This window comes from Pyrgilauda ruficollis, unplaced genomic scaffold (genome assembly GCF_017590135.1).
Source record: "Pyrgilauda ruficollis isolate IOZ18807 unplaced genomic scaffold, ASM1759013v1 scaffold47, whole genome shotgun sequence".
Taxonomy (NCBI): domain Eukaryota; kingdom Metazoa; phylum Chordata; class Aves; order Passeriformes; family Passeridae; genus Pyrgilauda; species Pyrgilauda ruficollis.
This window is the reverse complement of record NW_024526266.1, coordinates 1,449,996-1,476,681: the sequence shown is the minus strand read 5'-3', so window position 1 is coordinate 1,476,681 and position 26,686 is coordinate 1,449,996. Positions and strand designations below refer to the sequence as shown.

The 26,686-nt window shown below is 38.7% G+C and overlaps 2 protein-coding genes across 4 annotated transcripts in view; both read right to left on the bottom strand.

Annotated features, from left to right (window-relative positions):
• RABGAP1L (RAB GTPase activating protein 1 like) overlaps nucleotides 1–26,686 on the bottom strand; it is a 223,137-nt gene that overhangs the window by 123,663 nt on the left and 72,788 nt on the right. The gene's annotated exons all lie outside the window — the stretch shown is intronic.
• On the bottom strand, nucleotides 24,095–25,180 carry GPR52 (G protein-coupled receptor 52). The gene has a single exon (XM_041478889.1). The coding sequence runs from the start codon at nucleotides 25,178–25,180 to the stop codon at nucleotides 24,095–24,097; it is 1,086 nt and encodes a 361-aa protein (XP_041334823.1).

The window sequence follows — 26,686 nt, the reverse complement described above, 5'->3', positions numbered from 1 at the left end:
AGAAACACAGAGGTGTTGAGGTTGCGAGGGACCTCTGAAGATTGACCAGTCCAAGCTCTGCTCACAGCAGGGCTGCTCAGGACCACATCCAGTCAGGGTTTGAGTATCTCCAGGGATGGAGATTCAGCTGCTTTTTCCCTTATTTCACAATTCTCACAGTAACAAGTTTTTTCTGACATTCAACAGACTATTCTGTATGTCAGTCTCTGACCACTGCCCTTTGTTGTGTCACTGGATAACTGTTTGCCTCACTTCCTCACCAGCCTCTGTCAGCAGGTTTTTGTACACATGGGTAAGACCTTCCCCTTCGCCTTCCCCATGCCCTTGATGTGTGTTTGGCACTAACATTTCAAACCTGAGCAGTCAGTAAGAGGTCACATTGTCTGAGCACATTAGCTCCCTCTGGACACTACATCTTCCAAAACTGCAGCACTGCTATGAACGGGTAAAACACGCCAAGCTCACAAACCAATACCTTTGGAAACAGCATACTTCTTTGATAATGTCTGTATTTAGAGGAGATTAACAAAATTATTTTCTTTTTTGCATCAGACAGGAAGTTTCCATCACAGTGAGGTTTTCAGATCAGAAGCCAGTGTTTTGCTTGTAAAATACTAAGCCTGAAGCACTACAGGAGAGTAGCAGAACAAAAGGGTTTTATCATTATTCTTCACGCTTTAATTACCTTTATCAAATGCCAACTGAGACAAGCTATTTTTAAACCCTACCACTGATTCTGTAATTACATTAACTTAACACGGATTTTATTCTTCTCTACTTATACAGGTCTGCCCTAAATAAACCTTAGTATATTTGTGCAGAAAGTACCATAGGATATTTACACACCAACCAATTTGAAAACAGCGAATTCCAGACACAACTTGAGGTTAAACTTGTCAGTTGAACACCCACAACTACAAAACAAAACCAAAGGATACACTGAAATGATTTAGCACTTCAGTAGCAGAGATGAGTGGTCATTAAAACATTTGCTATTAAGTGGTGGAAATACATTTTGTAATAGTGCAAATACAAATTGACATGGCACCATTTTAGTATTACTTACGTGGTATCATTTTTATACATCCCTTGAGAAAACAAACAATGAAAACACGTTTTTCTTTTTCTTATCATCACTTTCAGAGTTAAAATCTGCCACTAAAATAGTAATATTTGCCAAAAAGCCATGGAAGGTTATTGAATTGGGTGCCATGGTTTAGTTGAGGTGTTAGGGATGGGTTGGGCTTGGTGATCTTTAAGGTCTCTTCCAACCCAGTCACTCTGTGAATTCTGTGAAATTCTTTCATTAGATCATAATGATTGATATAAAAAACTTTCACTTTTACTTATAATCAGTTTTATATGCAAGCTTCTTTACCTTAGATAAATCTATATTCTGAGTTAGATAGATGAGTCTTTCTGGAGGCCCTGGATAGATGGTGTCCAACACTGCAACCATATTTACCACTGAACTGTTGAGAGAAATTGAGAAGAAAAAAGCCTACAAAAAAGTCCTATGAAGAACAGCTAAGTTAGCAGGGGTTGTTTAACCTGGAGAAAAAGGGACTCAGTAGGGACCTGTGCTCACCACAATTCCCTGACAGCAGGTTGTGGCCAGGTGGAGATCAGGCTCTGCTCTTAGGTAACAACTGAAAGGATAAGAGAAAATGGCCTTAACCCAGCTGGGGGAGATTTGGACTGGAGATCAGGAAGAATTTCTTCACAGAAAGGATGCTCAGGCATTGCAAGGGGCTGCCCAGAGAGGTGCTGGAGTCCCCATTCCTGGAGCTGCTCAAGGAATGGCTGGACACTGCACTCAGTGCTCTGGTCTGGTTGACAAAGTGGGGATCACAGGCTGGGCTTGCTGATCTTGGAGGTCTTTTTTCCAGTCTAAATGATCCTGGGATTCTATTCCGTAGAGAGAGAAACTGTACACCTGGATAGTAAGAGAAGGCAGGGGAGCAGCCCACTGGAAAGGAAGAAGTTGTCCACTGACAATGTAAGGAGGCACAGCCCAGCCAGAACCAACACAGGGTTTACATCTAACACTCCAAAAGCAGGGGCACAGGGACAAAAATGAGTGAACTGCCATGGACTAACACACAAAGCAGCACTACAAATTGGAACTAGAACCAAAAGGTTTTCCAGAAATTTCCTTTTCTGGGCAAGGTCGTAACAAGGATTTGGACTCACGTTCAGATGGGTTTTTTCTGGCCAAACAACCCTTATAATTTTTAATGCCTGATGGCTGAGTACACCAAGAAAGGCAGAGCACACCCATCTCACATCTGCTGTCTACCTCAAAGCTGGGACCTTTAGACATGAGAAACATCTATTTAAATCCTTCTTAAGCCCAGGAGAAAATTTAATCCAATTCTTCCGTATCCAGCCCAGTGAGTGTTCAAAGGCTTCTCTCTTAAACATTCAGCTCTTTCTCAAACATTGAAAGAAAGGAGACTATCATCACAAGGGGGGTCAAAGGATGGACAAAGGAGGGAGAAAAAACTCAATCTATTACCATGAAAAACTATTTTTAATAAATCCAAATCTTGGTAGACAGTCTATTAACACAAGCTGAAAAGGTGAAGAATAGAAAGAAGGAGCAAAGATCCCAAAACATAAAAAATTCATGCTGTTTGATTTGAAAGGCTTCTCTCTTTTACACATTTTGAGCTGGAGCAATAAATGCTTTTTAGGAATATTCTTAGCATTGTGTAACTTACACATATGTGCAAACTCAAAATATAATGCAACACTTCATTATTCTGGAAAACTAAAGGAATGCTAAGTATAGCTCAAATCCTGACAATATTTTTTTTAAAAATACCTAATTTGTTCATTCTATGTTCTTCTGCTTTGATAATTATTTCTTTTCATCTCTCCCTGACTCACACACTGAGGCGACCAAAGGAGAATGAACAAATAGAGGTGGGAGGGGAGTTGAGAAGTGGCATGGACTTGAAAAGCTCTGAATGCCTTCAATCATCTGGAAAATCACAAGTACCAATCTTTTAACTTCTGTAATTAAAGACTCATGACATGAGCTGAGCAGCTCTTGGGAGTTCACTGCTAGGTACAATTATTTTAAAGCCTTTTCCTCATTTTTTGGGGCTGGTTTTAGTATCTAACACAATATTTAAACCACTATCCTTTTAATTCCATACTGAAAAAGAGAACCTGACTTGCAGTTGCAAAGGACAAGAAAAAACTGTCAGGGGGGCACTAGAGAGGAGTCAGGGCTGTGCCATTCCCCAGCCATGCTGGTTTGAGATATTCCTACTCATATCTCCATGGAAAACTACACCTTGATTTTATGGAAGACAGAAATGACAGCAAACCATGCTGAAACTCTTAACCAAAAGCCAGGGGAAGCTGCATTTTCCCCACAGTGAAGTGTGATGTGTCAACAGTGCTGCCTCCATCTGTGCTGCCTTGGGGGGTCCCTCAAATCTCTGAGGACATCTTCTTCTTAATATTGCTAGGGTGCCCACATGATGTAAAAACTGAGAGCAGAAAGAATCGTAAAAATAGGGAAAGAGAATAGGCATGATGGTGTCCTCCATGGTCAGATTTTAACTGATGCTCATGTACAAATCTGTGGCAAGATTTTGAGTTGCTGCTTCAAGTATCTCCTTTCCTCTCAATTTTCTGCCTAATTTTGGCAGCAATTGTCAGCAGGTATTTTAGAAGTACAATACAAAGTCCTCAAAAAGGATATTGCATGTCACCACTCGCTGTGCCACATCCACACCAACCCACACCCACAAGGAATTGTATTGGATAATTGGTCACATTTGAAGAATAAGAACTAAATTTTGTAAGGACTAAAAATTGCTCAGCACTCCCTACAATTAAAAGACAATAGTATGTACAATACGCTGTATTTCAACCCTAAATTTAGAAAAATCACTATCTCCAAGTCGAATACAGAAAGTCTTAAAGAAATTATATGCATCAAACACACAAGTAGCATTTTATATTTAAAAGAAAGAAGTGAAATAGAATTTTTTTTTTTAAATTGCCATTTAAATCAAGTTGAAGTGCATGAAAATAACATAGTGGGGCCAAAACACAGGGCTGTGAAAGAAGGAGCTTGCACATTCTTTTTTTTCAAGGAGTAATTTTGTCAGTGCTAAGACCCAAGAGATGGGAATCAGAGAAAGGGAATGCACTTGAAAGTAATCTATGTCAGACTGCTAATACCAACATACATCTCTGACATTAGCAGAGACCAACAAACACAAATAACATGCAGATAGTAGATAATTTGTTTATATTTCTACTTTACCTTTTAGTTAAGAATAGATTTTGTGTAATGAAAGCATTTACTGAAAGCTACAGACAAAATTCTGCGAATTTTCAGCAATTATTTAGCAATTGTTGCAATTAAAGAGACAAAACCAGTGGCTGATAATTTCTCCCAAAGAACAGCTACCTCTGTTGATATGAAAAAGGTTCTCCATCACTCAGTTTTTAATCCTGATTCTCCTGTATAAATGTGTTCGCCAAAATCAAGTGACTATTAATTTTTAACTCTGCAAATACAAATTTTATCAAGGCCTTAATAAATCCTCAGACCTTGTGGATTCCAAGTCCTCTGGTTTTTAATAATATGATCATATCCAGAATTGGTTTGGCCTGTAAATGTAGCAAAGTAACATGTTCAGAGAGTCAGTTTGTACCTAATGAAATGGCTACATAAATAAATTTATCTTTTTTCCCCTCCAGTATTTTCAAGCAGGGAGAATGCTTTTAAGTTCTGCAAACAAACAAACAAAAAATCCCAAATGTTTCTTTATAAATACCTAACAGCAGAAACAGAAAATAGCACTGTTCAAAGGATTGTGGACATGGAATTAGCACTGGTAAATCCTACCAAGACAGATTATTCCCACTCTCACACTAGAGACAGGGCAGGCAAATGGATGGAATTAATTTTTCACAACACTGAAAAGAAGGAAAAAGGTATTTTTAGAAGAGAAATAAAACCAAGTTTAGTTTTTAAGAGAAACTTTCATCTGAGACCTTCTCCTTCCAGGATTCCTATCAATAATTCCTCTTAGCAAATATACATACAAGAAAATCTAAATCCCAAATAAAGAAATAAGAGTAAGGCAAGAGCCTGGGCTGGTAAGGAAATGGCACAAAGCAAATTGATTACTTTTATTAGCAGCTGTACACTCCGGGAACCACAACATCTATACCTGACCAGCTGAGTCTAAGCATGCAATGACTTGTACAGATATAACTTCATTTATCTTTCATATAAAGCTGAACAAATCATTGAACATAAATACCTAAGTTTGAGCAGCTACACTACAGCCCATATTGGGTACTGGGACTGAGCAGTTCAGTCACCTACAAAATATGGGCCTTGCTTAGAAAACTGAAAAAATACCTGAAATTTTTCAGAGCAGAAAACTCAACTTGATGGCATTCAGCATAATTTGGAGACTTCTTTTTGCATATACTTCCACAATGATTCAAAATTTTCCTCACATCAAACAGTACCAAAACAAGTAAATTTTTTATATGTATGTACTGTGATGACACCATTTGCCTGTTTTGTGCAGCTACTGTAAAACATTCAATCTGAGTGAGTAAATTACCCCAAACCTCCTTGCTTGTGCTGTGTGGGATATTTCTTGTCTTATTGAGCAGCCTCACTGGAAACTCCTCCCTTTGTGTGCAAATCCTCCATCTCATTAATGGAAGAACTCCCACATCAGTAAATACTACCTAGAACCCACATTATTTCCATTGCTAGCACTAATGGCAATGAGCTTGCTGCCTCATTTTAGCTTCATGTGAGCAGCACAACTCTACCTCAGCTCTGACATCCTCATTTTACCATCATTATTCTTCAAACTCTCAGGCTGAGCAGAGCTCTAAATCATTATTATTCTTGGTTTTTACTTTTAGTTCTTGGTTTCAACTCAATTACACTTGCTTTGTTAATAAAAAATTACTGGTTTTCCACATAACCATGGAATATTTCCCAAGCCTTTTGGGACAATGGGGAATCAGAACATGGAGAGATGCATGTTTTAAAGAACAAGATCAGCAGCCAACTGAACACAGTAATACAAAAGTTATTAAGATAAATGGGGAATATGAGAAAAACTATTAATATGTCTGCAACAGTTGTAACATTTGATTTAAATTGTGTATGTATAATATGTTAGATACTAAAGGAATCTGAACAGTATAAAATTAAAAGGAAAACTGTATTAACATTTGACTAGTAAGGAGAAAATGACTGGGTATAATTAAGACAAATGAGTCTACTACATTTCCATTTAGCATAAAGAACAGTCTACATTGTCACTGGATTTGGAACATTTAATGCTAAAACCTTTCTTAAAACAGACAGGTGTCATTTCCACTTAACAGTGATTAAATCTCTTGGCAGTAGTATGTGCATTAAATATGACCAATGCTAACAAGAATAAAGGTTATTTTCTTTTAGACAGCAGCATTCAGAAGAAGTAATTATCTCTAACTGGCTTCTGCCTACAAGCACCTACTCTGTTGGAGATGACAAAGGCAGAGAAGCAATGCTGCCATGCAGTACAGTAGCAGGGTAGATGGTTTGTACAAGAAATGAAGATGAGACATTTGAAAGTCTACTGACACTCTTACAGCGCAAATTACAAAGCAGTTTCTGAGAAAAACTGAAGTTACTTTAAATAATTACTAACGTAAAGTCGTAAAATTAAGTAAGGTAAACTGAAGTTGATAACTGAAGCTGATGCCCAACCTTAAGAAAATTAACTCTCTGCTGCAAGGAATCTCCTTGGTTTCAGCAACCAAACAGCCTCTATTTCCCTTTGGCTCCTCAGCAGTAGCCTGAGAGCATCCCAGCTGACACCTACGGGGCAATATTCTCCTTCTGTTTCACTGGCCAAACTGAACAATCCTCTCAGATAAATCACAGCTGTCTACAGCCATCCTGATCCACACTGCACCCACGTTCCCTACAGTGGTGCCCAGCACAGCTCAGGGGCTCCGTCGTTTCCCTCTGGGCAAATGGAAAAGCCAAGCATGCCTTGGGAGGCAGGAGGAAAGCTCCTTCAGACCTGTGGCCAACAAGAGCAGGATGTGGCAACACAGAGAACTACCAGACTACTCAAATTGAGCCTGTGCTTTCTCTTCTGCTTTCAGTCCCATGTAATTTAAAGTTCTCTTCTGCAGACTGGAAACGGGTGCATCAAAAGTTGAGAACAGCCATGTCCAGAGGAATCCTCACACAGTGCTTCAGGTAAACGCAGTCCATTGTGAAAGTGGAGTCCACATTCCACTGTCAACATATTTATTACCCCTTCTCTTTATTCTCCCAAGTGTTTTGCTGTTGAAACAGTTGAGCAGGCTTTACAAAACTTTGCCTTCCTCCTGAAACATGCTCTGTTTCAGTAGCTTTAATAGTGGTGACTAAATGTTAGCACTGACACCACTCACACACCACCTTCTAATTGAAAGTGTTCATGGGTTTCTGTTTCAAACCTGTTTGTAAAAGCTTCACCACCACTCTGTGACCTCTCCTTTATATTTTCAGTTTCCCTGTACTTGTAGCAAAAAATCCCAAGGCTCCTTTTAGTACCCAATTACAGAACAATGTTATCCTCTAACTGCTTAAGACAGCATTTCATGAAACTTGCTCTCACCAATCCATCATTATTAGTGAGGCATTAAAATGTATTTTCAGCCTCATTTCTTATGGAAATGAATCTTTCTTACCTACTCCAGCCTTGTCTTAGTTTGTATCTCCTTCCAATACTCATGGCCAGGGGCAGCAGGAGGGGATTTTCACTGATGTGTGGGAAAGGCACTTGGCATTTTTAACTGGTGCCCATTTAAATATTGTTAGAAAAACTGTTTATGACCAGTAGGTCAGAAAAAAAAAGAACAAATTACTTCAAAATTTGTGTTTTCACTAAATCCTTGCCTCTACAAATCTGTCCTGCCCAGCACTGATTGCAAAGCCAATACTTGCTGTACTTGTGAATAACTAGGTAGTTACTTACCAAAACCCACCCATGTATTTAAAAAATGCTGGAACACTACATTTAGAGTGGGATTTTTTTTTTAATTTCTGGATGTGTTGTCCTGAGGACTTGAGCAGAGGTAGATTGGGAGGTTAAAATCCATGACAAAAATCAGTCTTGATTTAAATTTTGGCCCAAACCTTCTTCTGCTTTGTTGTGTACACACTTCTGTTTGATATTTAGGTAACTCTGAGAAAGTTGCTCTTTCATCAATTTCTTCTATGTCGTTCACTTTTCTAAGATTGAAATTAGTTCTCATGTAGTAATGTACAGCACAATTCCTTCCACAATTACACCCCTGTCCATAGGTTTGTACCTACATTTTTGTTACTTTTGGGGTCAGCTGTGTTTTAATCATTATTAAAACAAATTCTGCTCTTTCCTTGATAACTTCAAGTATTTAATTGTTCTTTTGGGCAGGACTGAGACCTTTGCTTCTAAACCTGACAGAAGACAGTAAAATGCACACGATATTCAACAATAACTGGCATCATCTGCAGCCTGAGGCACCTGGGGATCAGCACTACAGCAATCACAGATGTATCTATTCACAGTAATATCTTTTTTCAGCTCCCTATTTTGAATAAAGCATGATGAATTACACTGCAAACAGTGTTTCAAAGCCTTACTTTTATTTACAGTCAGTAATTCATCCCATCTACATTCTCCATAAATACTCTACCAGTACACAATTTACTGCTCACTTAATCTTCCCATAAGCAATGCTACAACAATCCCATAAACCACTGATTTAATACTTACATCCATGTAGGTATTAGAATTATCCTGCTATTTCACTCAGGCTTTAGAAAGCTATAATGTAGTGGTGCATTTCCTGCACTAACTACCTAGACTCTTACTAGAATTTTATTGCCATGTCCATATAGCTTGGATATTATCCACATCCTCTTATCCACTTAGAAATGCCATAAACATGAATAACTAACTGTACCTGGAAACCTGGGAAGTGTGGTTAAGTTGGTATCAAAAAGTTCATTTTCCATTGTAGAATATCATAATGGTACCAGAATGACACTCAGTTCAGACAGAGCATCAGTTACCTCTGCCAGAGGCTGCAGCATCCTTCAGATTTTAGAACACTGGCTGGTAACAAAAGGAATTGCTGAATGCTTTCCTGCTTTACACAAAATTTAGAGGCCCATTCTGAAGCTTGCTGACTCCCCGGGATAAGAGTTTTCACACTACTCTTCTGATTCTTCAGATTATTTTTATGGGGATAAACTTGCCACTAATGTCAGTGTAAGATTTTTCTTACTGGTTTTTGTTGCAAGGTATTTTTGGGGTTCATCTGTAGAAAACACAGCATCATCAGAAGCAGAAGTTTTCTTCACACTTTAAGGCAGAAAATTTCCCAACTCTGAAAATCAGCCTGTCTGGTTATCCTGAGAAACACACTGACAGCTTTCCTGAGAAATCCTCTGCTAAGCTTTCAGTTTCACAGAATTATAGAATCTATTAGGTTGGAAAAGACTTCCAAGATCATCGAGTACAACCTATGACCCATCCCCACTTTGTCAACAAGACCAGAGCACTGAGTTCCAGCACCTCCTTGGGCAGCCCCTTCCAATGCCTGAGCACTGTTCCCAGGAAGAAATTCCTTCTGATGTCCAACCTGAACCTCTCCTGGCTCAGCTTGAGGCTGTGTCCTCTTGTCCTACTCCCCACAAGCTAGGAAAATAACAATACTAATTCTAGCAAAGCCCTTCTTCACACAGTCCCATAAAATCTTGGAATTGTGTGATTGTTGGGGACAACACTACGAAATGGAGTTAGAAAACTTAATTTTTAGAAAATGCATTATTCATCTCAAGGAATTTACATACCTGCCCACTAAAGGCACTGGTTAGACAAGAGTTGTTGCTGATCACTCTGGTGCTGTCTTGCCTCACACCAAGAACTCCCAGGGACTGAACAAACAAGGTGTTCCCAAACACTGTTTTTCAGCTGATGCTTTTCTAACCCTGTTTTACAGCTATTATTGCTCAAATCAAGACAGCACACACAAATGTAACAGTACCGACTTCTAAGAAAACTCTTATTTCTAACAGAACTGTTTTGTTCCATAAACAGTGGAATTAGAAAAAAACAGAGTGAAAGAATGGATATTTTCTGCTTCTTGACATCAACAAGAAGTTAAAAAGAAACCTCTACTGTATGATGGAAAGGTATATGAGAAAAATTGCTGTCTGTTCCAACAGAGTAGAATTGTGATTAACTCCCACCCACTTGTTACCTTCTATTTTATTTCTTATACCAGTCTCATATCTAAAACATGAAGAGCAGTGTAAGTCTCCCTATCACCCATCCTGGACACTGGACAAAGTGGGACTGTTGAAATTAGGAGAACAGCCAACTTAAAAATTAATTTAAAAATAATTACGAGTAACTTAAAAAAATAAGTGTAATGGAAACACAGCCCAGCAAGACCAAGCTCTCCATGAGGGTGCAATGGGTGCCACCACTGTGCAAGCAATGGCAAACACAGGCTCCAGCATTTGTTTCATTTGATTTCATTTACCCCCATAATGTTCAAACTTTCACCCATGTTTTTGATCCCATTAAAATCTCTCTTTTGGAGTAGAACTCTGAGTCTTGGAAATAATTTTTGTTGCTCAAAATCCTTCTTGGTTTGTAACTGCTTTATATTAATTGTTCATGCCATGGAGACTTGTAGTTTCCAATTTACACTATGAAGTAGAAAATGTGCAATTTGACACCTTGTTGTTAGGAGGAACCACCAAAACACACCTTTGAAAAGAATTCAAACTTCCATTAGTTTCAGTCCCCTCTTCCAACAGCTCTTCCTCACTTCCACTCATTCTGCTTCCACCCCCAAATTTCTCAGGACAACACGGAGAACTGCTTGCTAGAAAAGCCTGAAATAACCTGGCTGCAACTACATGGAAACAGGAGAATCAGAAAAAAAGAAGAATGGCAAAATAAAAGAATTAAAAATACATATAGAAATGAATGAAAAATAGGAGGAATGAAAACAACCCATTACTTTTAACTGATAACAGTATTCCTGTCAGTATTTAAACCATCAGTTCCAGGGAGACAACATAACAATCAGAAAGTGAATTTAGGTTAAATAACTGTAAAATCCCTCTCTTGGCTAAAAAAACAATCCTCACATGATATATTAGTTAGACGAAAATAATAAAATTTCAGATCTCACTAAGTTTACATACTGTCTGTGAAGATTATTTACTTGTTTTAGTACAAAATCCACAGTTGCTGAGTCACCTGTATGAGATTTTGGGTTGCTCAGCAATCCTGAAAAATCAGGCCAGGTCTATTTAGGAGCTTCAAGTGAGTGTTGGGGAATTTTACTTTAAAATTCCCAGTATTCCCCAGGTATCCAAGCGCTGTTCTATTTCTGCAACACCTCAAAAAAGTTCACAATATCCAAAGCTCTAAAAGCCATGAGATACAATTTTTGTCTCCAAAAGCCCTAGCTATTCTTGATTATTTATTGCCATTCTCACAGCCATTTGAGAATGACCTTTAAATTTCAAGATCTTTCCCTGTGGGCATCTATCTTATAATACAGAGGTTTGGAAGAGGAGGAGTGAGGTTACTGATGTGCCAGGAATAGGGAACCTCTGAGAGGCAAACAAGGACCATCAAGAAGTGCAAAATTGTTAGAACACATCTGGATCAGCTTTTGGTCATATCTTAACAAATAAGGGGGCAGTAGGGAAGGTGGATTTATCTTAGGTATATTACAGGATAGAGAATTTATTCCTGAAATATGAAAAAATATTTGATGAAGTTTTAAAAAATACAACGAGAATATAAGCTTAGAGACTGAGAAGGTGCCAGAACAGATCGAATTTAGATCATCAGATATTTTCTTCAAGTTAAAAGTAGTGATGCACAACCAGGAGAAAAAGTGGTTGCTTGAAACCACCAAAAACATTTTTTTTTTTTTCCCTAAGGAATTTTTAGCAATAAAATTTAGGAATTAAAATAGCAACAAGCTTTTCTAAGTAATTTTCCCCTTCACACATCTAAATAAATTATTTTCATAGGAAAAAAATAGAAAATTCTAGAAATCAAACCTAGTAAAAGTGAATATAACTAAGCTGCTTCTCTTTTCTTTCATGCTCTGCCCTACTGAGAGAAATAAATTAGCTAATCAGAAGTGTAAAAAACAATTGCTCCAGAAGCCAATATTTGATAACAATATGAAGAAACACCCTCACAAATAAGGCAAAGGTTTTAGGCAAAATATTCTGACCACAGTTCAAACTTACACCTTTCCACAGCTTCCCACACTGAGTGAAGGGAACGAATGCTTCGCAGTATCACTGATTAAAATCCATTTTGTCATTGGAGGGGTCAGTGCTGGTGAAAGGATTGCTCTGGTTGAGCTTTGTTCTGTTTGCTTCAAGGTGTCAGTAACAGCAACTGGATGAGTTCCAATCCCAATCTGGAGTTCATTCCATGCTCCCAGATGGGATCTCTGCATGTGCCAGGCTGAGGAGGAAGGACATTCTCCTTCACCCTAGCTCAGCATGGATTTGTGCCTTTTCCTATACACTTACATATACTTACCTGTACCTATATATAGAGGTATAGGTAAGTACACTTATATATACACCTTACCTACATCCTATACTTACCTCCTGTGAGTTATCTAACTAGCAATGAAATGGGTGTGAATGGAATATTGCCCATTTTTACAGCCTTTCACTACATATTTGAGCAATATTTCTTGTTCTAAAAACAGCAGATCAAACTAGAACCAAAAAGAAGGAAAGTGTTGAAAGCAAGTTTTCAATCACGCTGGTTTATCAAAACTACTCATCTGTTACGAGAAGTAAACAACTGGGTCTATGTTCAATGTTAGTGACATTCTTCTATATGTTACAACTAAATTATAAATATTACAAGCATGTATTTTTATTAGAGTTCAGAGTAAAGATTATGCTACCAATCTTCTGAGCCAGGCCTAAAAACTGGAAGTTACCAAACCAGGATCCAATTCCACAGCACAAAATAGTGAATGCCATTCTAAATCTAACTGTGAATTCATTGAACTTCTAGAATAATGAAAACTAAATATAACACAATGTATGCTAATATTGCCCTAATTTTGAAAGGAAACAATTAATAATAAAGCAGGTCAGCTCCAACACTGTCAGAGATGCTGCTGCAAAGAACCAAAAGAAGTGAAGAGACTGAATCAAAAGAAATCATTCTGTCCAGGTCTAACAGTAAAAGCCACAACCTGAACTTGATTTAAATGCATGAGGTTATTTTGTTGTGGACAATTAAGGCAGAAGAATAATAAACTGAAGTGTGGCTAACAACCTTCTGTTATGTACAAAGTTCTCACAGGATGGAAGAAGGCTTCTTGCAGCAACAGCCAAGGAAACAAATATCTAACAAAAGTTCTACACACCATAAATCAGTTACAGAACAGTTTTTTGTTTTTGAGATGACAGCCTCATAGAAAAGAAGGTTTTTCATAAGAAGTCCCATCCACACTTCCTATAGCAGTTGAGATTCCAACTCTAATTTTGAATTTTCAAACGGTCCATCAGACAAACTGGACAGTTACAGCTGACAGCAACAAAAGTGAGACAATCTTTCACCTAGTCATGGGATGGTTTAATGCCTTTCATATGGTCATATTTCACTTAAGGAAAAATGGCAATATCCTGTTAAATTTAAAAAAAAAATCAAAGCAATGCAACTGGGGGGAGAGGGAAGACTCGACAAAGAAACTAAAATAAAATTTAGCCAAACTCTTTGGAGATACAAAGTAGAGCTACAAAGTTTTTAAAAGTGTAACTCAAGGATATTATTTGAGCTGGTCTGTGTTTACCACAACAATCTATATTTAAAGGGGTTTTTTTACTGATGTGAAATACTACAGCATAATATTCCTAGAACTAGTGTTTTTACATGCATGAAAAAATAAAGCTGTTTTCAAATCCTGCCTGTCAATTTGTTCATTGCAAAAATAGACAGAAAATGTGAAGTGCAATGTAGCAAACCAGAGCTAAGTGCTCTCTCCCTTTCCTCTTTCACAGTCTATGATTTTTTAGCAGCATTTCTTAACAGAGATGAGAAATGGGATTTTTGGTACATATGTTAACATATTGTCTCCAGTCGAGCACACAAACACAGATGCACAATGGTTTCATTAGCAATGCTCCTGCTCCACTCCAGGCTGCTGGGAAGGAGATCTAGCGAGTCACGGGTGTAGCTGCAGAAAAAATCAGGAGTTCAGGGCTTGCCATATCACTGTTAGGCTGAATATGCAAAACTGAGTCAAACTTCCTTAAAATTCCAAGGTTCCCCTGAGGGAATGGGAATGAAGAGTGAATATAACTGAGTTGTATTCACCTGTGATAGGTTTGATTTCTATAAAAATGTACATAACTAACAACACTAGCACACAATTATACTTAAAAGCTGCAGAAATGCTTTTGGATAAAAATATTGCCAAGTTTTGATCATTTCTAGACTGCAAACATTGTTAGGAGACATATTAGAAATGCCTGCCAGTGCCCACACCTTCCTTTTTCAGTACTTTAAACTGGCAGTGACAACAATATTTCCAGAACAGTAACAGAAAAAACCCCTACAGTATAATCCAAATATCCACCTGAATCAAGATTTTCTGTACAAGCTCTTTTCTTTTCAAATAGCAATTATTCTATAAGAAAAAAAAAACCCGAAAATACTCATGGTCTTGCTGTCTTCTGCAAGTATGATGAGAAATTGTACTCCATGAAAATGAAAAAGACAAACTCAGTCATCAAAATAACTTAAACACTGACATCCAAAACTGCAATTTTGCCTGACATTTTCCCATCTTTTCCATAACACAAAGATGAGCAAGACAATTCAAGCTAGCCTGAAGGTGCAGGAGTACATGGAGCTGCAAAACAGGAAAACAAATTGGAGCACAGAGAATCCACTTCATTATTTAGGCACTCAAGTCTACCAAAGGATGGACAAAGAATGCACCTTAAAATAAAATCACTTTTTTTTCACAGAACACAACTATCAATACTGGCTTTAAAAGCAAATGAGAAAATGTCATTAGAGGCAAACCTATGCTAACTGATCCATTTTAAAATGAAAGAGTAAGATGGAACAGCCTTCCTCTCTAAAAAACTAACAAGGATATATAGTTTTGGAGATTTGCTGACAGGCAGAGCTGTTTCCAATTCTATAAATACATCAATGACAGTTCTTTCCAGATCTAGTTTGAGTTCTGGTCTTATTTCTTGATAGATAACACATTATTTCAGAAAACAGATAACATTCTGCTGATTAGGAGTGCAACAATGTTGTTGGACTGGATCCCCATCACAGCTCATTAGGGTATACTTGCCTCAACTTAGCTGTTCTTCATTATTAACTTTGGGGACTGCAGGAATACTTGAGAAAACACCAATTAGTTGTTGGGAACTATAAACTATGTGTGGCCAGCCACAACAGGCTGTCAGGGAAAAGAGATTTTACCAAGGATTTTTGAATTCCTTCTTGAATACAACACTGCAATCCCTGCCTTTTCTTCTGTCCTGCAGGTTTGATACAAGTTTGGCAGCGGCATGCAGAAGGGGAGGACTTGCTGGGCTTCTGCTGAACCAACTGCAGACTGCTTGGGGCACTCGATTTACCCTGTGGGGAGTCAGCAACCCTGCTTGTGCAGCATCCCTTTGGCTCCTAAAAAACCCTGGTATTTACACAGGGTTAAAAAGCACTCTCTGCTATGACTGCCTGTAAAATAGCTTGGCTCTAACCTACTATAATTTTATTTTTTAAAGTAAAATATATCCCTAAATACTTGGTCTCTGAACTAGCAATACAATCTCCTTCATAACTGCTTTGTTGGTGCTTTTCCAAAAGGCATTTTGCTTCTGTAGCAGGAAAAGCTGGAGACAGTTGATGATAGTGACACTTCCCCCACTGCCACCTTACACACACACATACAAAGACACTTCCCTAAACCTGCTGGAATTTTTAACCCACTTCAGCCTTTACCACACAGAGAGTTTTTGGTCAATGCATTCCATGATTCACTATACACACAGTTTGTTTTCATACTGCTACCTTCTTCTTTTTTTTTTTTTTTTTGGTTGTTTGGGTTTTTTTTGCAACAGTGAATAATCACACCCAGTTCTCTCCCAGGACAATCCCAACCTCACAGATTTCTCAAACTCCCGTGTACCTTAATCCTCTTTTCTAAGTTGGAAAATCCTAGAGACTAACTCTCCCTTCTCCCTCTGCCATTCCTCAGAATTCCTTCCCGCTGTGCTACCAAGGATTAGTTACAGCTGGGATTCAAAGGTCTAGGCACATCATGGTGATGGTAGAGATGATTTCTAGTAATCTTATTATTATTTTTATAATTACTAATATCTTAACACTTTTTAGTAAGCCATGGCTCCTTAACTACCATCTCTATAAGGGGATATACAGAAGCCCAAAATTTCCAGACAGAAAGCAGATTCAATTAATTTTATCATTGTATGAAAAGCAAGACCTGCTTTTCTTCAGAATTTACATTTAATCTCTTGAATTTCATCTGCCCCTGGGAATCCAAATCTTTCCCAAAACAAATTATCAGCAGATATTCCTCACATACAACACATTTCAAATGTCTCTATACCATTGTAAAGAATTTTCATCTTGGTGTAATTTATTTTTAAACAAAATCAATACCATTATTACAAGAAAACTTAATTATGATTTTTATTTTCGAATTACAGCCATTAGTAATGCAATGAATTTAATAAAATAAGATGATCACTGAAGTCCAATTGTATCAATGACCAACCATCACAGACATACTTTTCCCCAAAAATGGGGGGGGGGAAGTGGATAGAACTTCCAGCAGCATTTAAGCAGTAACCTTCCTGTTCCACCAGTAGAACCAGAGGAAATACAAGAGACAGATCAATTATCTCCATAAACCCCATCCAAAATACTGATTTACCACCAAAACAGAGTTTCTTTAGTTAGCAACATTTACAAACAAAATCAGAGGCAGATGTTTCAACCCAACAGAGGATGTTAGAGAACTTATCTGTCACTGATGCTCTTGCCATCTGTCACTGATGCTCACCTGAAATGTGGTGAACGAGGTACAGCAATCCTTCTTTCAGATACAATGAAATGCAGCCTGAGTACATTTCAGACTGGATGCAGGACATGACCTTTCCAATACTCCATAAAAGTTTTTACATGAGTCAAGCGAAGAACACAGCTACCAAACATCCAAACTGGATTGAAAACTCAAATTTAAAATTGAATTTCAAAAATCCAAAGAGATCAAGTAAAGCACAGCCAGAAAATGGAAATAATGAACTGGTTAGAAGCTCCCAAAGCAAGAGATCACAGAAAATATGTGAGTCCTAAGTTGAAAAATCAAAAAGCTTGAACATAATTTCATTATGACAGCAAGTAGTTCTGCTTACATGTGTTAGATTTCCTTCTTTTCTGTAAGAAGGCAACATGAGATAATTGCCTGGACAATATCAAATATCCAGCATTACAGAGAAAGTAGTTTTGGATAAACACCTTGCATTTACAGCCTATGCTTGCTGTCTTGGCTTTGGTAATTTCAGCACACATTTAGAACTTACCCAACATGAGCCACAAAGTGGTCCCCAAAGCCCCTGAAATGCAGGAAAAGCTGCCACTGAAACCTTGCCATGATATGATTATTTACAATCCCTTATGTACATACAGTGGCATTAAAACTCCCTATAAAAACGCAGTGCCTGAAAAATCTACTGATTATAATAAAATTCTCATATGAAGATCCTTTTGCCATGTTGAGGGCACAGATGAAAACCAGATTACTCTGATCTTGACCTAAGAACAGCTCATTAGTCACAGCATATAGATCTCTCTTTTTTACATTACAATGAATTTCCTTACCATTAAGAACCCTGATAACCATAGCTCTGAAAAAGTCTTGCTGAGGCAGTTTAAGGCATTATTGCCTCCAGCTGTCTCTCACCCCATCTGTAGAGAATGACAGGCACATGCATAAGTTCAGCCCCACACACCAGTACCCAAAATTGGGTTTGTGCAGAGCTGCCAATGACCCCAAACAACTCAGCTATGAGGACGTCCAGCCAGTGTCCTTCCCAAAGCAGAACAAATCCATTCTATCACAGAAAACATCATTTGTCCATCTACAATACTAAATTTAGTTGCTCCACAAGAAGGACTTTTCCATAATACCTGCACAAGCATAAACAACACTGGAGAGATGATACAAGGACTGGAAACCCTCACCTGAGACAGGTATTTGAAGATGTTCCTGTCTAAAGTGTATGAAATTTGAAGTAGAACATGTTTTCACAAGTAACTTGGGACCCCCTGTTATACTTGCCCAAACCACTACCCTGTTCCTCATTTAAATATCTCATTAAATGGACTTTTTCCTTGATGAGAAGAATTTGTGCTTAGTGAAATAATATATAGAAGAAGAAAAAAAAGACATTTCATTTGAAAGAAACAAAGAACAATGCTGTCAAGTCGCAGAAGTGCCCTCAGATGACGACACTGACAACTCTGAGCTTCCCCTTCTCAAAAGCTTGGTGTTTGTCTCTTTTTCTAACAATGCCAGCTGTCAATTTTAGATTGTGAGCTTTGAGGCAGGGATCGCACAGGAAAAAAGAAACTCTTTTCCTTGGTAATCACTGCGCTTAGAAAGTTCCATTTTGCTCCCAGTCACCTTTTTCTTGTCCAGACGGAGTGACACAGTGGTTAAAATGGAACCCTGCAGCCCTGCTGTCACTGTCTGCTCCAGAGGGCTTAGGCTGGCAGCAGGCAGTGGAAGAGTGGGATGAAGTCCCAAAGATTTTACTGCCTGAAATTACTTTTCCTAGCCACCCATCAGTGCAGCTGAAAGCACTAAGGTTTCCTTATATTCATCCTACCTTTCACAGTACTTGCACAAAGGAGCAGCTTAAAGAAATTATGGATGTAAAAATGAGGGGTTTTCAGTATTTTCCCAGGGCTGTGCTGGGGCATGGAGCCATTAACAGCTTCTTCTCCATTCACATCCCACTCCTTTAGCACTTACAGCTCATGGAGCTCAGGGGATTGTCCTAATATCAGATCGGGAAAGAAATAATTTATTTACGGAATTACTAGGAAAAAACGTGTAGGAAGCTCCTCTTAAATACCCTTCTACATTGCTTTCATGCCATCAACAATAATGGCATGGGCTTTGGTTAAAAATGCTGAGATCTATGTATAAATTCAGTACATACTTAGAAAAAAAATTGTATATGTCTGTGTAAAATATGGGGCGGAAAATCAGGTTTACTTGAACTCTATATTTGGTTTAGCAAAAAACATGTAATCTTTGGAAAGTGCTTCCTTTAAGCAATGCTCCAGGCAATGCTGCAAATGACAGGAAAACACTACCTCAGTGATGCTGCCATTTCTGGAAAGGTCTGCTAATTAACTGGCACCTAGTAACAAAGCAGTATTTGGTTTGGCCACTCAAATGACATACATGAAAATTTTCTGGGGAAAAAACCCAACAAAATCAATCAAATTCAGTTCTTCAGCAGAAAGATGCACCATTCTATCCATAAGAAAAAGAGCCAGAGGGAACAGGGGGCAGGCATGAAGTCAAAGCCTTAAACTTCTCCTTTTGGTGACAGGGACAATAAAAGTGAAAGGTTTGCAAATCAGCTGGGGAGGCCACTGCCACCTTCAGTGACATTCCTCCCCCACAGCAACACCTGGCACTGCTCCCTGGCACACTCAGCTCCAGGACTGGTGCTGCCCATGGTGCTGCAGCCCAGTGGAAAGCTGCTAAAGGGATATTCCCACCCTGGGAACAGCAGGGCTTCGGCTCAGAGATACAGACCCTCAGCATCCCAACACCAGCTTTCAAAAAGCGAGAATCTGTATATTTATGTGCTTAGCTACAACTGTAATATGGAAAGATAAAACAGCTCCACGTTGAAATGAAATAGCTGTTGAAATAAGTCATCATTAAATCTCGATTTCTAATATTGACTGCCAAGTTAATTTACCCATAAAAGGACATTTTACTGCTTTTGCTGAGTGTAAAAACTAAGTGTACTCAAGAATATTTCATTGTCAAACACTAATGAATGGAAATTAATCACAAACCAAATAAAACCATTATTTTAAAAAGGTCTTACTAAACTACCTGTGAAAGGCAGCTCAATAAAGCAACTTCTCTCAACTTCTCAACAAGGAAAGCACAAAGATTGCACAAAAATAAAACTTGCATAGTACTTCATGCTTTACCAGGTATGATTACAAAATGGATTCTTAAGCAGAAACAGGGAAAGAATATCTTACTATAAGACAATAGGTAAACCTTAAAAGATAGCAATGTGGTTTTCATCACTACAGTTCCATTTGCTGTAAAAAATAGTATTTTAAAAACAAATTTACTTAGCCAGAAAATAAGGGAGCACATAGAATTTAGTGAAGAAAAAAATACTTCTCTGGTAGATCTTTTGCTGCCATTACACAGTTTTTTGGACTTTTCCTTAGGCTGCAGACATGAAGTTCCAAAAATGGTAAGGTAATCGACCTTGACATTGCCCCTGGTATGCTGCAAACATAAGTATTCCAGAGAAATGTAACAGCACAACAATCTAACTGCCTAAAGGAGCTCTTTGTATATATATTTATATTTGTTTTGTTTATCTATCAGGCACATAGCTTCACTTTTTTTTCTAGTATTTTACATCTGTTTCCTTTTTATTACCTGTATTATCAACAATTATTTTTTTCACATCAGCTTCTATAGTCATTGTCTGGTTTCCTATTTACCAGGCATGTGCAAGTGAGAGCCAGCTTTAAAAGCATCATTGTTTAATCAGGCTTTCCTACAAGAAGATGCAGCTCTATATAATGACAGAACGAAAATCAAAAGTGACAGATTGGGTGACTGGAATTTCTGTGACTTTTTTAATCCATTAAAATGCCCAGCCTTCCAATTCTGGAAGAGAATTTGGCACCAGCTGGAATCCTCAGACAGCATTAGTAAACAGTAGCAAAACCTCCCTCAAATAAAAATTTTAAATCATGAGTTTAGAAAACACTTCCATAAAATGAAACACACATACTAAATTTAAAGATTCATGTGACTGACCAGGTCAAATCCTATCACCTGGGAAACAGAAAGAAGAAAAGCAATACTTAAATCTGCTGAGGATGTTTCATTTGATAGATTCCAGGAGACTTACAAAGAATAGGGTGAAATGTGACTTTACAGCAGCTGAAATTCAGAGTCCAGGGAAGCAAATTAGTGTTCCTGCACCAACAACATGAAGCCAGTGTTCAACAAACCAAAAAACCCTTAAAAAGAGGGTGAAGAACCTTGGAACTTACAAGCTGGTTCCAGGGTATTGGATTTCTTTCATATACTCTCCCTTCAAGAACAGCCTGAGGAAAAAGGCAATCTCTAGTTCCACCCGACAAATCCACACACTAAACATGATGGCAAAGAGGAACACATTGCTGACTGTCTCTCAGGGTGAGCAAACCTTGAGGTGCAGCCCCTGAGGCCAAGCCCTACCCCTGACCCACCGTTTTCAGGCAATAAACCTTGAAGTAGCTGCACATCAACTGCACTTGCTGAGGTCACACAAACAGGGTTCAACCAAGGCACAACTGAGCCAAATGAGTTTGCTCAGGTGTTTGACACATCTGGAGTTACAGCACCACAGTCACAACACATCTGCTGCCCACAGCCTGGGTTCAGCCAATGTCAGTTTGACTTTAAGCACCTGCTAGAACTTTTCTAGGATTCTAGGAGGTCCCACAGAAACTTGTCACCAGAAACACCAATGAAAATCAGAAGCTCTGAGTGGCCAGCTCTGGACCACAGATATAAAATGACTTCATTGGTAAGAAACCAGCCCTGAGAATTGTGAGAAATAAGATATTTCATTGCTCCTTGTCCAAGCCTTGCTTGGAAAAAAAACTACAAAAAAAAGACAAAACTAAATGAATCCAAGTCATGTTTGTAGGAAGAGTTGGGGTTACACAACCATACAGAGCAGTAGTGAGCCAAAAGAGCCTCCTGAAATAAACATGAACTTGTCGAAAGAAGGCAGCAAATACATTCCTGTAGACATGGAGCATTATGAGATCCATGCAGAGGACACTACTCATTTTTCCCTAACATCTGTGAGAGCTGGGTGTCAGCAACAGCTCAGCTCGAGGAATGTTTCAAGTCATGTTTGAATCTACTTTGAAGATGTACAATGTCAGAAACCAGAATACAACCATTTTAGACATTAAGTAAGCAGCTTTGAAATTTGAATTTGAAATTGTTCACTCAAGTCCTAACCCAAAAGGACCTTCCCAGAGAACAGAGCGTAACATCAGGGAACTAACGCCAAGGCTGAGTTTGATTGACATAATACTACTTTATTCCATTGTTTCAACTTTCTTACAGGTTTAAAAAAAAATGTATAGGGGTTCAGAACCACCTCAACAGAACAAAGAGTACAGTATTAAGGGAGCTCTAGAGTCAAACCACAAGTGTGCACACGTGGTCAGCTTTCATTACAAAAAGTAATAGGCACAATCTTTACATACGCATTTTGGTGAAAGAAGGAATAATAGTGCAGTGTTAAAAGGCACCAATAATCAATCATTGGGCCTTTTTTAAAAGCCAATAACCATCTAAGAAAATTACATTTGGTTCAAAGTTATAATTTAAATATTGTATTGACTGGCATGCATCTGAACCCCTGGCAATTTATTACACAAACCTTAGGTGTGCCCTTGCAAAATGAAAAAGATTTCATCAGTGGACCTGAAAGTCAGTTCAGTACAAAAGGACATACCAAAGCTCTCAGCCTGTATTTAACACCAAACTGTCTTGTTTGCCTCCTCTGAGAACACTCGTCTAACAAAGAGCTACAAAGAAGTATTTCTCTTAAAGCAAGTGTAAATTTTTTGATCCTGTAGCATTGACTACTCCATGTGCTATGAAAACATTAGGCACAGACCACAATTTACGTTTTCTCTTAAAAAAAAAAATACGGTATGTGCAAATGAGGTTCACACAACAGACTGACAGCTACAACAGTAAGCTCTTTAGATGTCCCAAAGTAAAGGGTCAGTTATTTTTAATTTTCTAAGTAATGCTGCACACTGCTGTGTGCCATTATCATATCTGCATTAGGAGCACCTGTGGAACCAGTAAGGAAAAACGTCAGTACACCCTAAAGGACACTACACGGACACCGTGTGCTGATTGAAGTGGGTCAAGAGAGTGAACGACTGGAGAAATCACCGGACATGGGCAGCTGCAGCCAGCCAGGGAGGGCCATTGCCTCCTGCAGAAAGAATGGTTTGGAACTCAGGTAACTTCACAGGTGCCCTCAAACTCACCCACCTGCACACAACGGAACAGAGGGATGCACAGCATGGGAAAAAAAGGGGAAATGAGAGGGAGAGCTTCTGTCTAAGTTGTACCACAAGGTGCCAGTTTATCCCAAAGCATCATGCTCAGGGTAGGGTTTATGCACTGCAGATTTTTCGTACAACTGAAAATTGTACAATATGTGAGCAAAGATAGAGCTGATTATTACCTGCAGCATCTACTAGAGTCCTCAAGTATATAATTTACGGATAGCTGCATACTGTGGTGTTGATTGCTTCCTCTTAAATGCATTAAAATTCTGAAGGCTACAGTATACTCTGACACAAAGACAACTTGTCTATGAGGGGAAAATATAAGATAGTAACTAATTTGTTTTACGAGGAACCTTCTCTGATGTGCTAGATCCTTCATGCCCTTTAGAAGATTTTTATTTTTGACTTTCTTCATCATCTCTGTTGAATTGTTCTCCTGACAATTTCACAGGAGTTCAGTGACCCTTCTTACAGCTGCCTTTGCCTTTTCCAGGATCCCTTTTAAATTCACTCTAACACCACGGCAAGCTGTTCAAGTAAACATTTCCCTCTGGCAAGTTTCCAGATACCACAAACACTACCAAAACTCAGCATTTGATTACATGCACCAGTTTTCTTTAAATGGAGCACGAATTAGCCCGTTTCCTTGGCTTAGGGTCCCGTACATCCCTGTCTTTTAAACACACACAAGATGAACATATTGTCTCTGACAGTCTCCGTAGTCCCAGCCTGAAAACGCTGTTGGAGAGGCTATATATCACGCAGTTGCAGAAACTATTGCTTATAGCAAGCCACGTAGTTAGGAAGGAGAGTGCTGGGTTTTCCAACACCCTGGAGCTCTCCAGCAGAAAGTATATGATATAAGGGAGCCAGAGCACGTAGAACACGCTGGTGATCCGGAACAAAACCATGGCATAGCGGCGGTCGGGGCTGTGCCCAGCCTCCCCAGCAGCGTCCCCTTCGTGGTTAGGAAATCGAGCTCTGCGGTCACTGATCTCTTTGGTGTGCTGCCGGCAAATTTTAAAGATGTGGAAATAGGTGAAACATATGACAAAGGCAGCAGGAGCATATAGTAAGCACACGATAAAGCCAGTAAAGTAGGCATTAGTTAGCCAGGAGGTAGCACACCATTCAAAAATATCTCCATGGTAACCAGGTTTTCCCCAACCAAAAAAAGAAGGCAAGAAGATCAGGCAAGAGTATATCCAGATGAGACTGATGCAGATTCTCAAGCGACAAGGTGTGACCAGTTGGTTATAGGAGAGAGGCTTTGTTATAGCGAGATAGCGATCCACACTGATGCAAGCAAGACATGCCATAGATACGCTTTTGAGCACAGAGATGATGTATCCAAAAACTTGACAAGTCAAGGACTCGTGGACACCTGTTGAGTAGTGGAGCAGTGACAAAGTAGGAACCAAGCAGCTGACTCCAACAAAAAGATCAGCATAGGCCATGGTCTGAATAAAATAGCTGGTGGTATAATGATGCAGGAGTGGAGCACAGTGGAAAACAAATATCACAGTTAAGTTACCCGCAATAATTAAAAATGTTAGCAAGACAATAACGACTGTCTCAAGGATACAGATGTCAACTGCATTGTAGTGACCAAATCCAAGAGGGCAGGAGAGGTGCTCAGATATGTTCATAACACTACTGCTCATATTCAGAGTCCTCCATTCAATCCATCGGGACTGGTTCATGTTTTGTGCTTAGGGAACAGTGCAATCTGAGCCTTAGAGAGCAGGTGACCTGCTGAACAGCAGCTAAACTCTGCTCCAGCGTCTCACGGTCTCTCCTTGCAGACACTGCCAGTGCTTACATGGGAGAGGATTAGAGTCCCATAGCTGTTGATGCCTCCTCAGCATCAGTGCATCACCTCTGGCACACCTTGGCTTTAAAAGGAAAGAACGAAAGAAAGAAAGAGAAAAAGAAAGAAAAGAAAAACAAAAGCCAGAAAGAGAAAGGCCACTGATCAGCTCCTCCAGTGCTCTTGACCCATCTTTAGCAAACACAAGGCACTTCTAAAACAAACAGAAATAAAAACTGACAAAAGAGACACATTCATTTCCCAGGGAAGGAGGGGAGGGAAATATCTGACTTATTTTCCTGAGAAAGTAGTTTACTTTGGAATATACTGGGGAGAGGGAGAGGAAGGGAAGGAGGAACCTCAGTACAGCTCAGGTTTCCTGGACCAGCAGTTACTGGAGATAATCTTTACGTCTTAGTTTAAATCACAGACTGATTGGAGATTAAAGGAAAAAGTTCATCCTCTAATGCTGTCTTTTCTTGTCTGTTTCAGAAGATGGTACTCCATCTTATCCATGCTACTCATTGGAAGGGTAAGGAAAACATCTTTGTCAAGGTTAATTCCAATAGACTCACCACTATTTGGGTATGAATAATGAATTTTATTTAGGGGGAGACAGGTGGGGGATGAAGGGGATTTGTCCTCTGGCTCCCAAGAAAGAAAACATACATCTCACATACAATTAGGAAGATCATGTCTATTCATTTAAAAATCAAAATAATTTAAAAATAGATTTTGGAAACTCATGTCAATATTTACAGTTCCTTTAAACAGTTATAGTCCATTACAATTAGGAATGCCAGAATCATAATTCAGTGTCCCCACAGACAAAATAAATCCTCTTGAATTTAATTTCAGCAATGGTAATTAAAAAAAATCATCTTTAGAAACTCTGCAAATCTACTACAGTGGATCAGCACCCAGGAGTTCATAGGTATATCCACGATATTGCTCACCTCTGTAGCAATAACTGAATCATTTCACAAAACCCCAAACAACGAGCTCAAAAACTTCCATCTGCATTCTGCTGGGAAGCTAATGAAATGCTGATTTGACTAGAAAAGCTGCCATTGTTTACTACTCCATTATTCTGTTGTTCAGCTTCATCTTCTCAGGGGTTTAAGGTTTCTATATTTATTAGATGATCTGCATAATAAACAGTTGCTTAAAAAATTGTTCTTCTATTTGCAGGACATTACCTTGTTCATTTTATTCACAGCTATGGAGAGAGAAAACATTAAAAGCATCTTCTCTATTCAGTTTTAAGTAAATGCTTGATTAGTTCAGGAATCATTAGGCAGGTAATTAAATGTATACAATCTTGTTTTTTGAAAGGCCCCTAAAACGTTAAAAACATCATTAATCCTAGAGTTCCTGAGACTAGAAGACCAGCACTGAA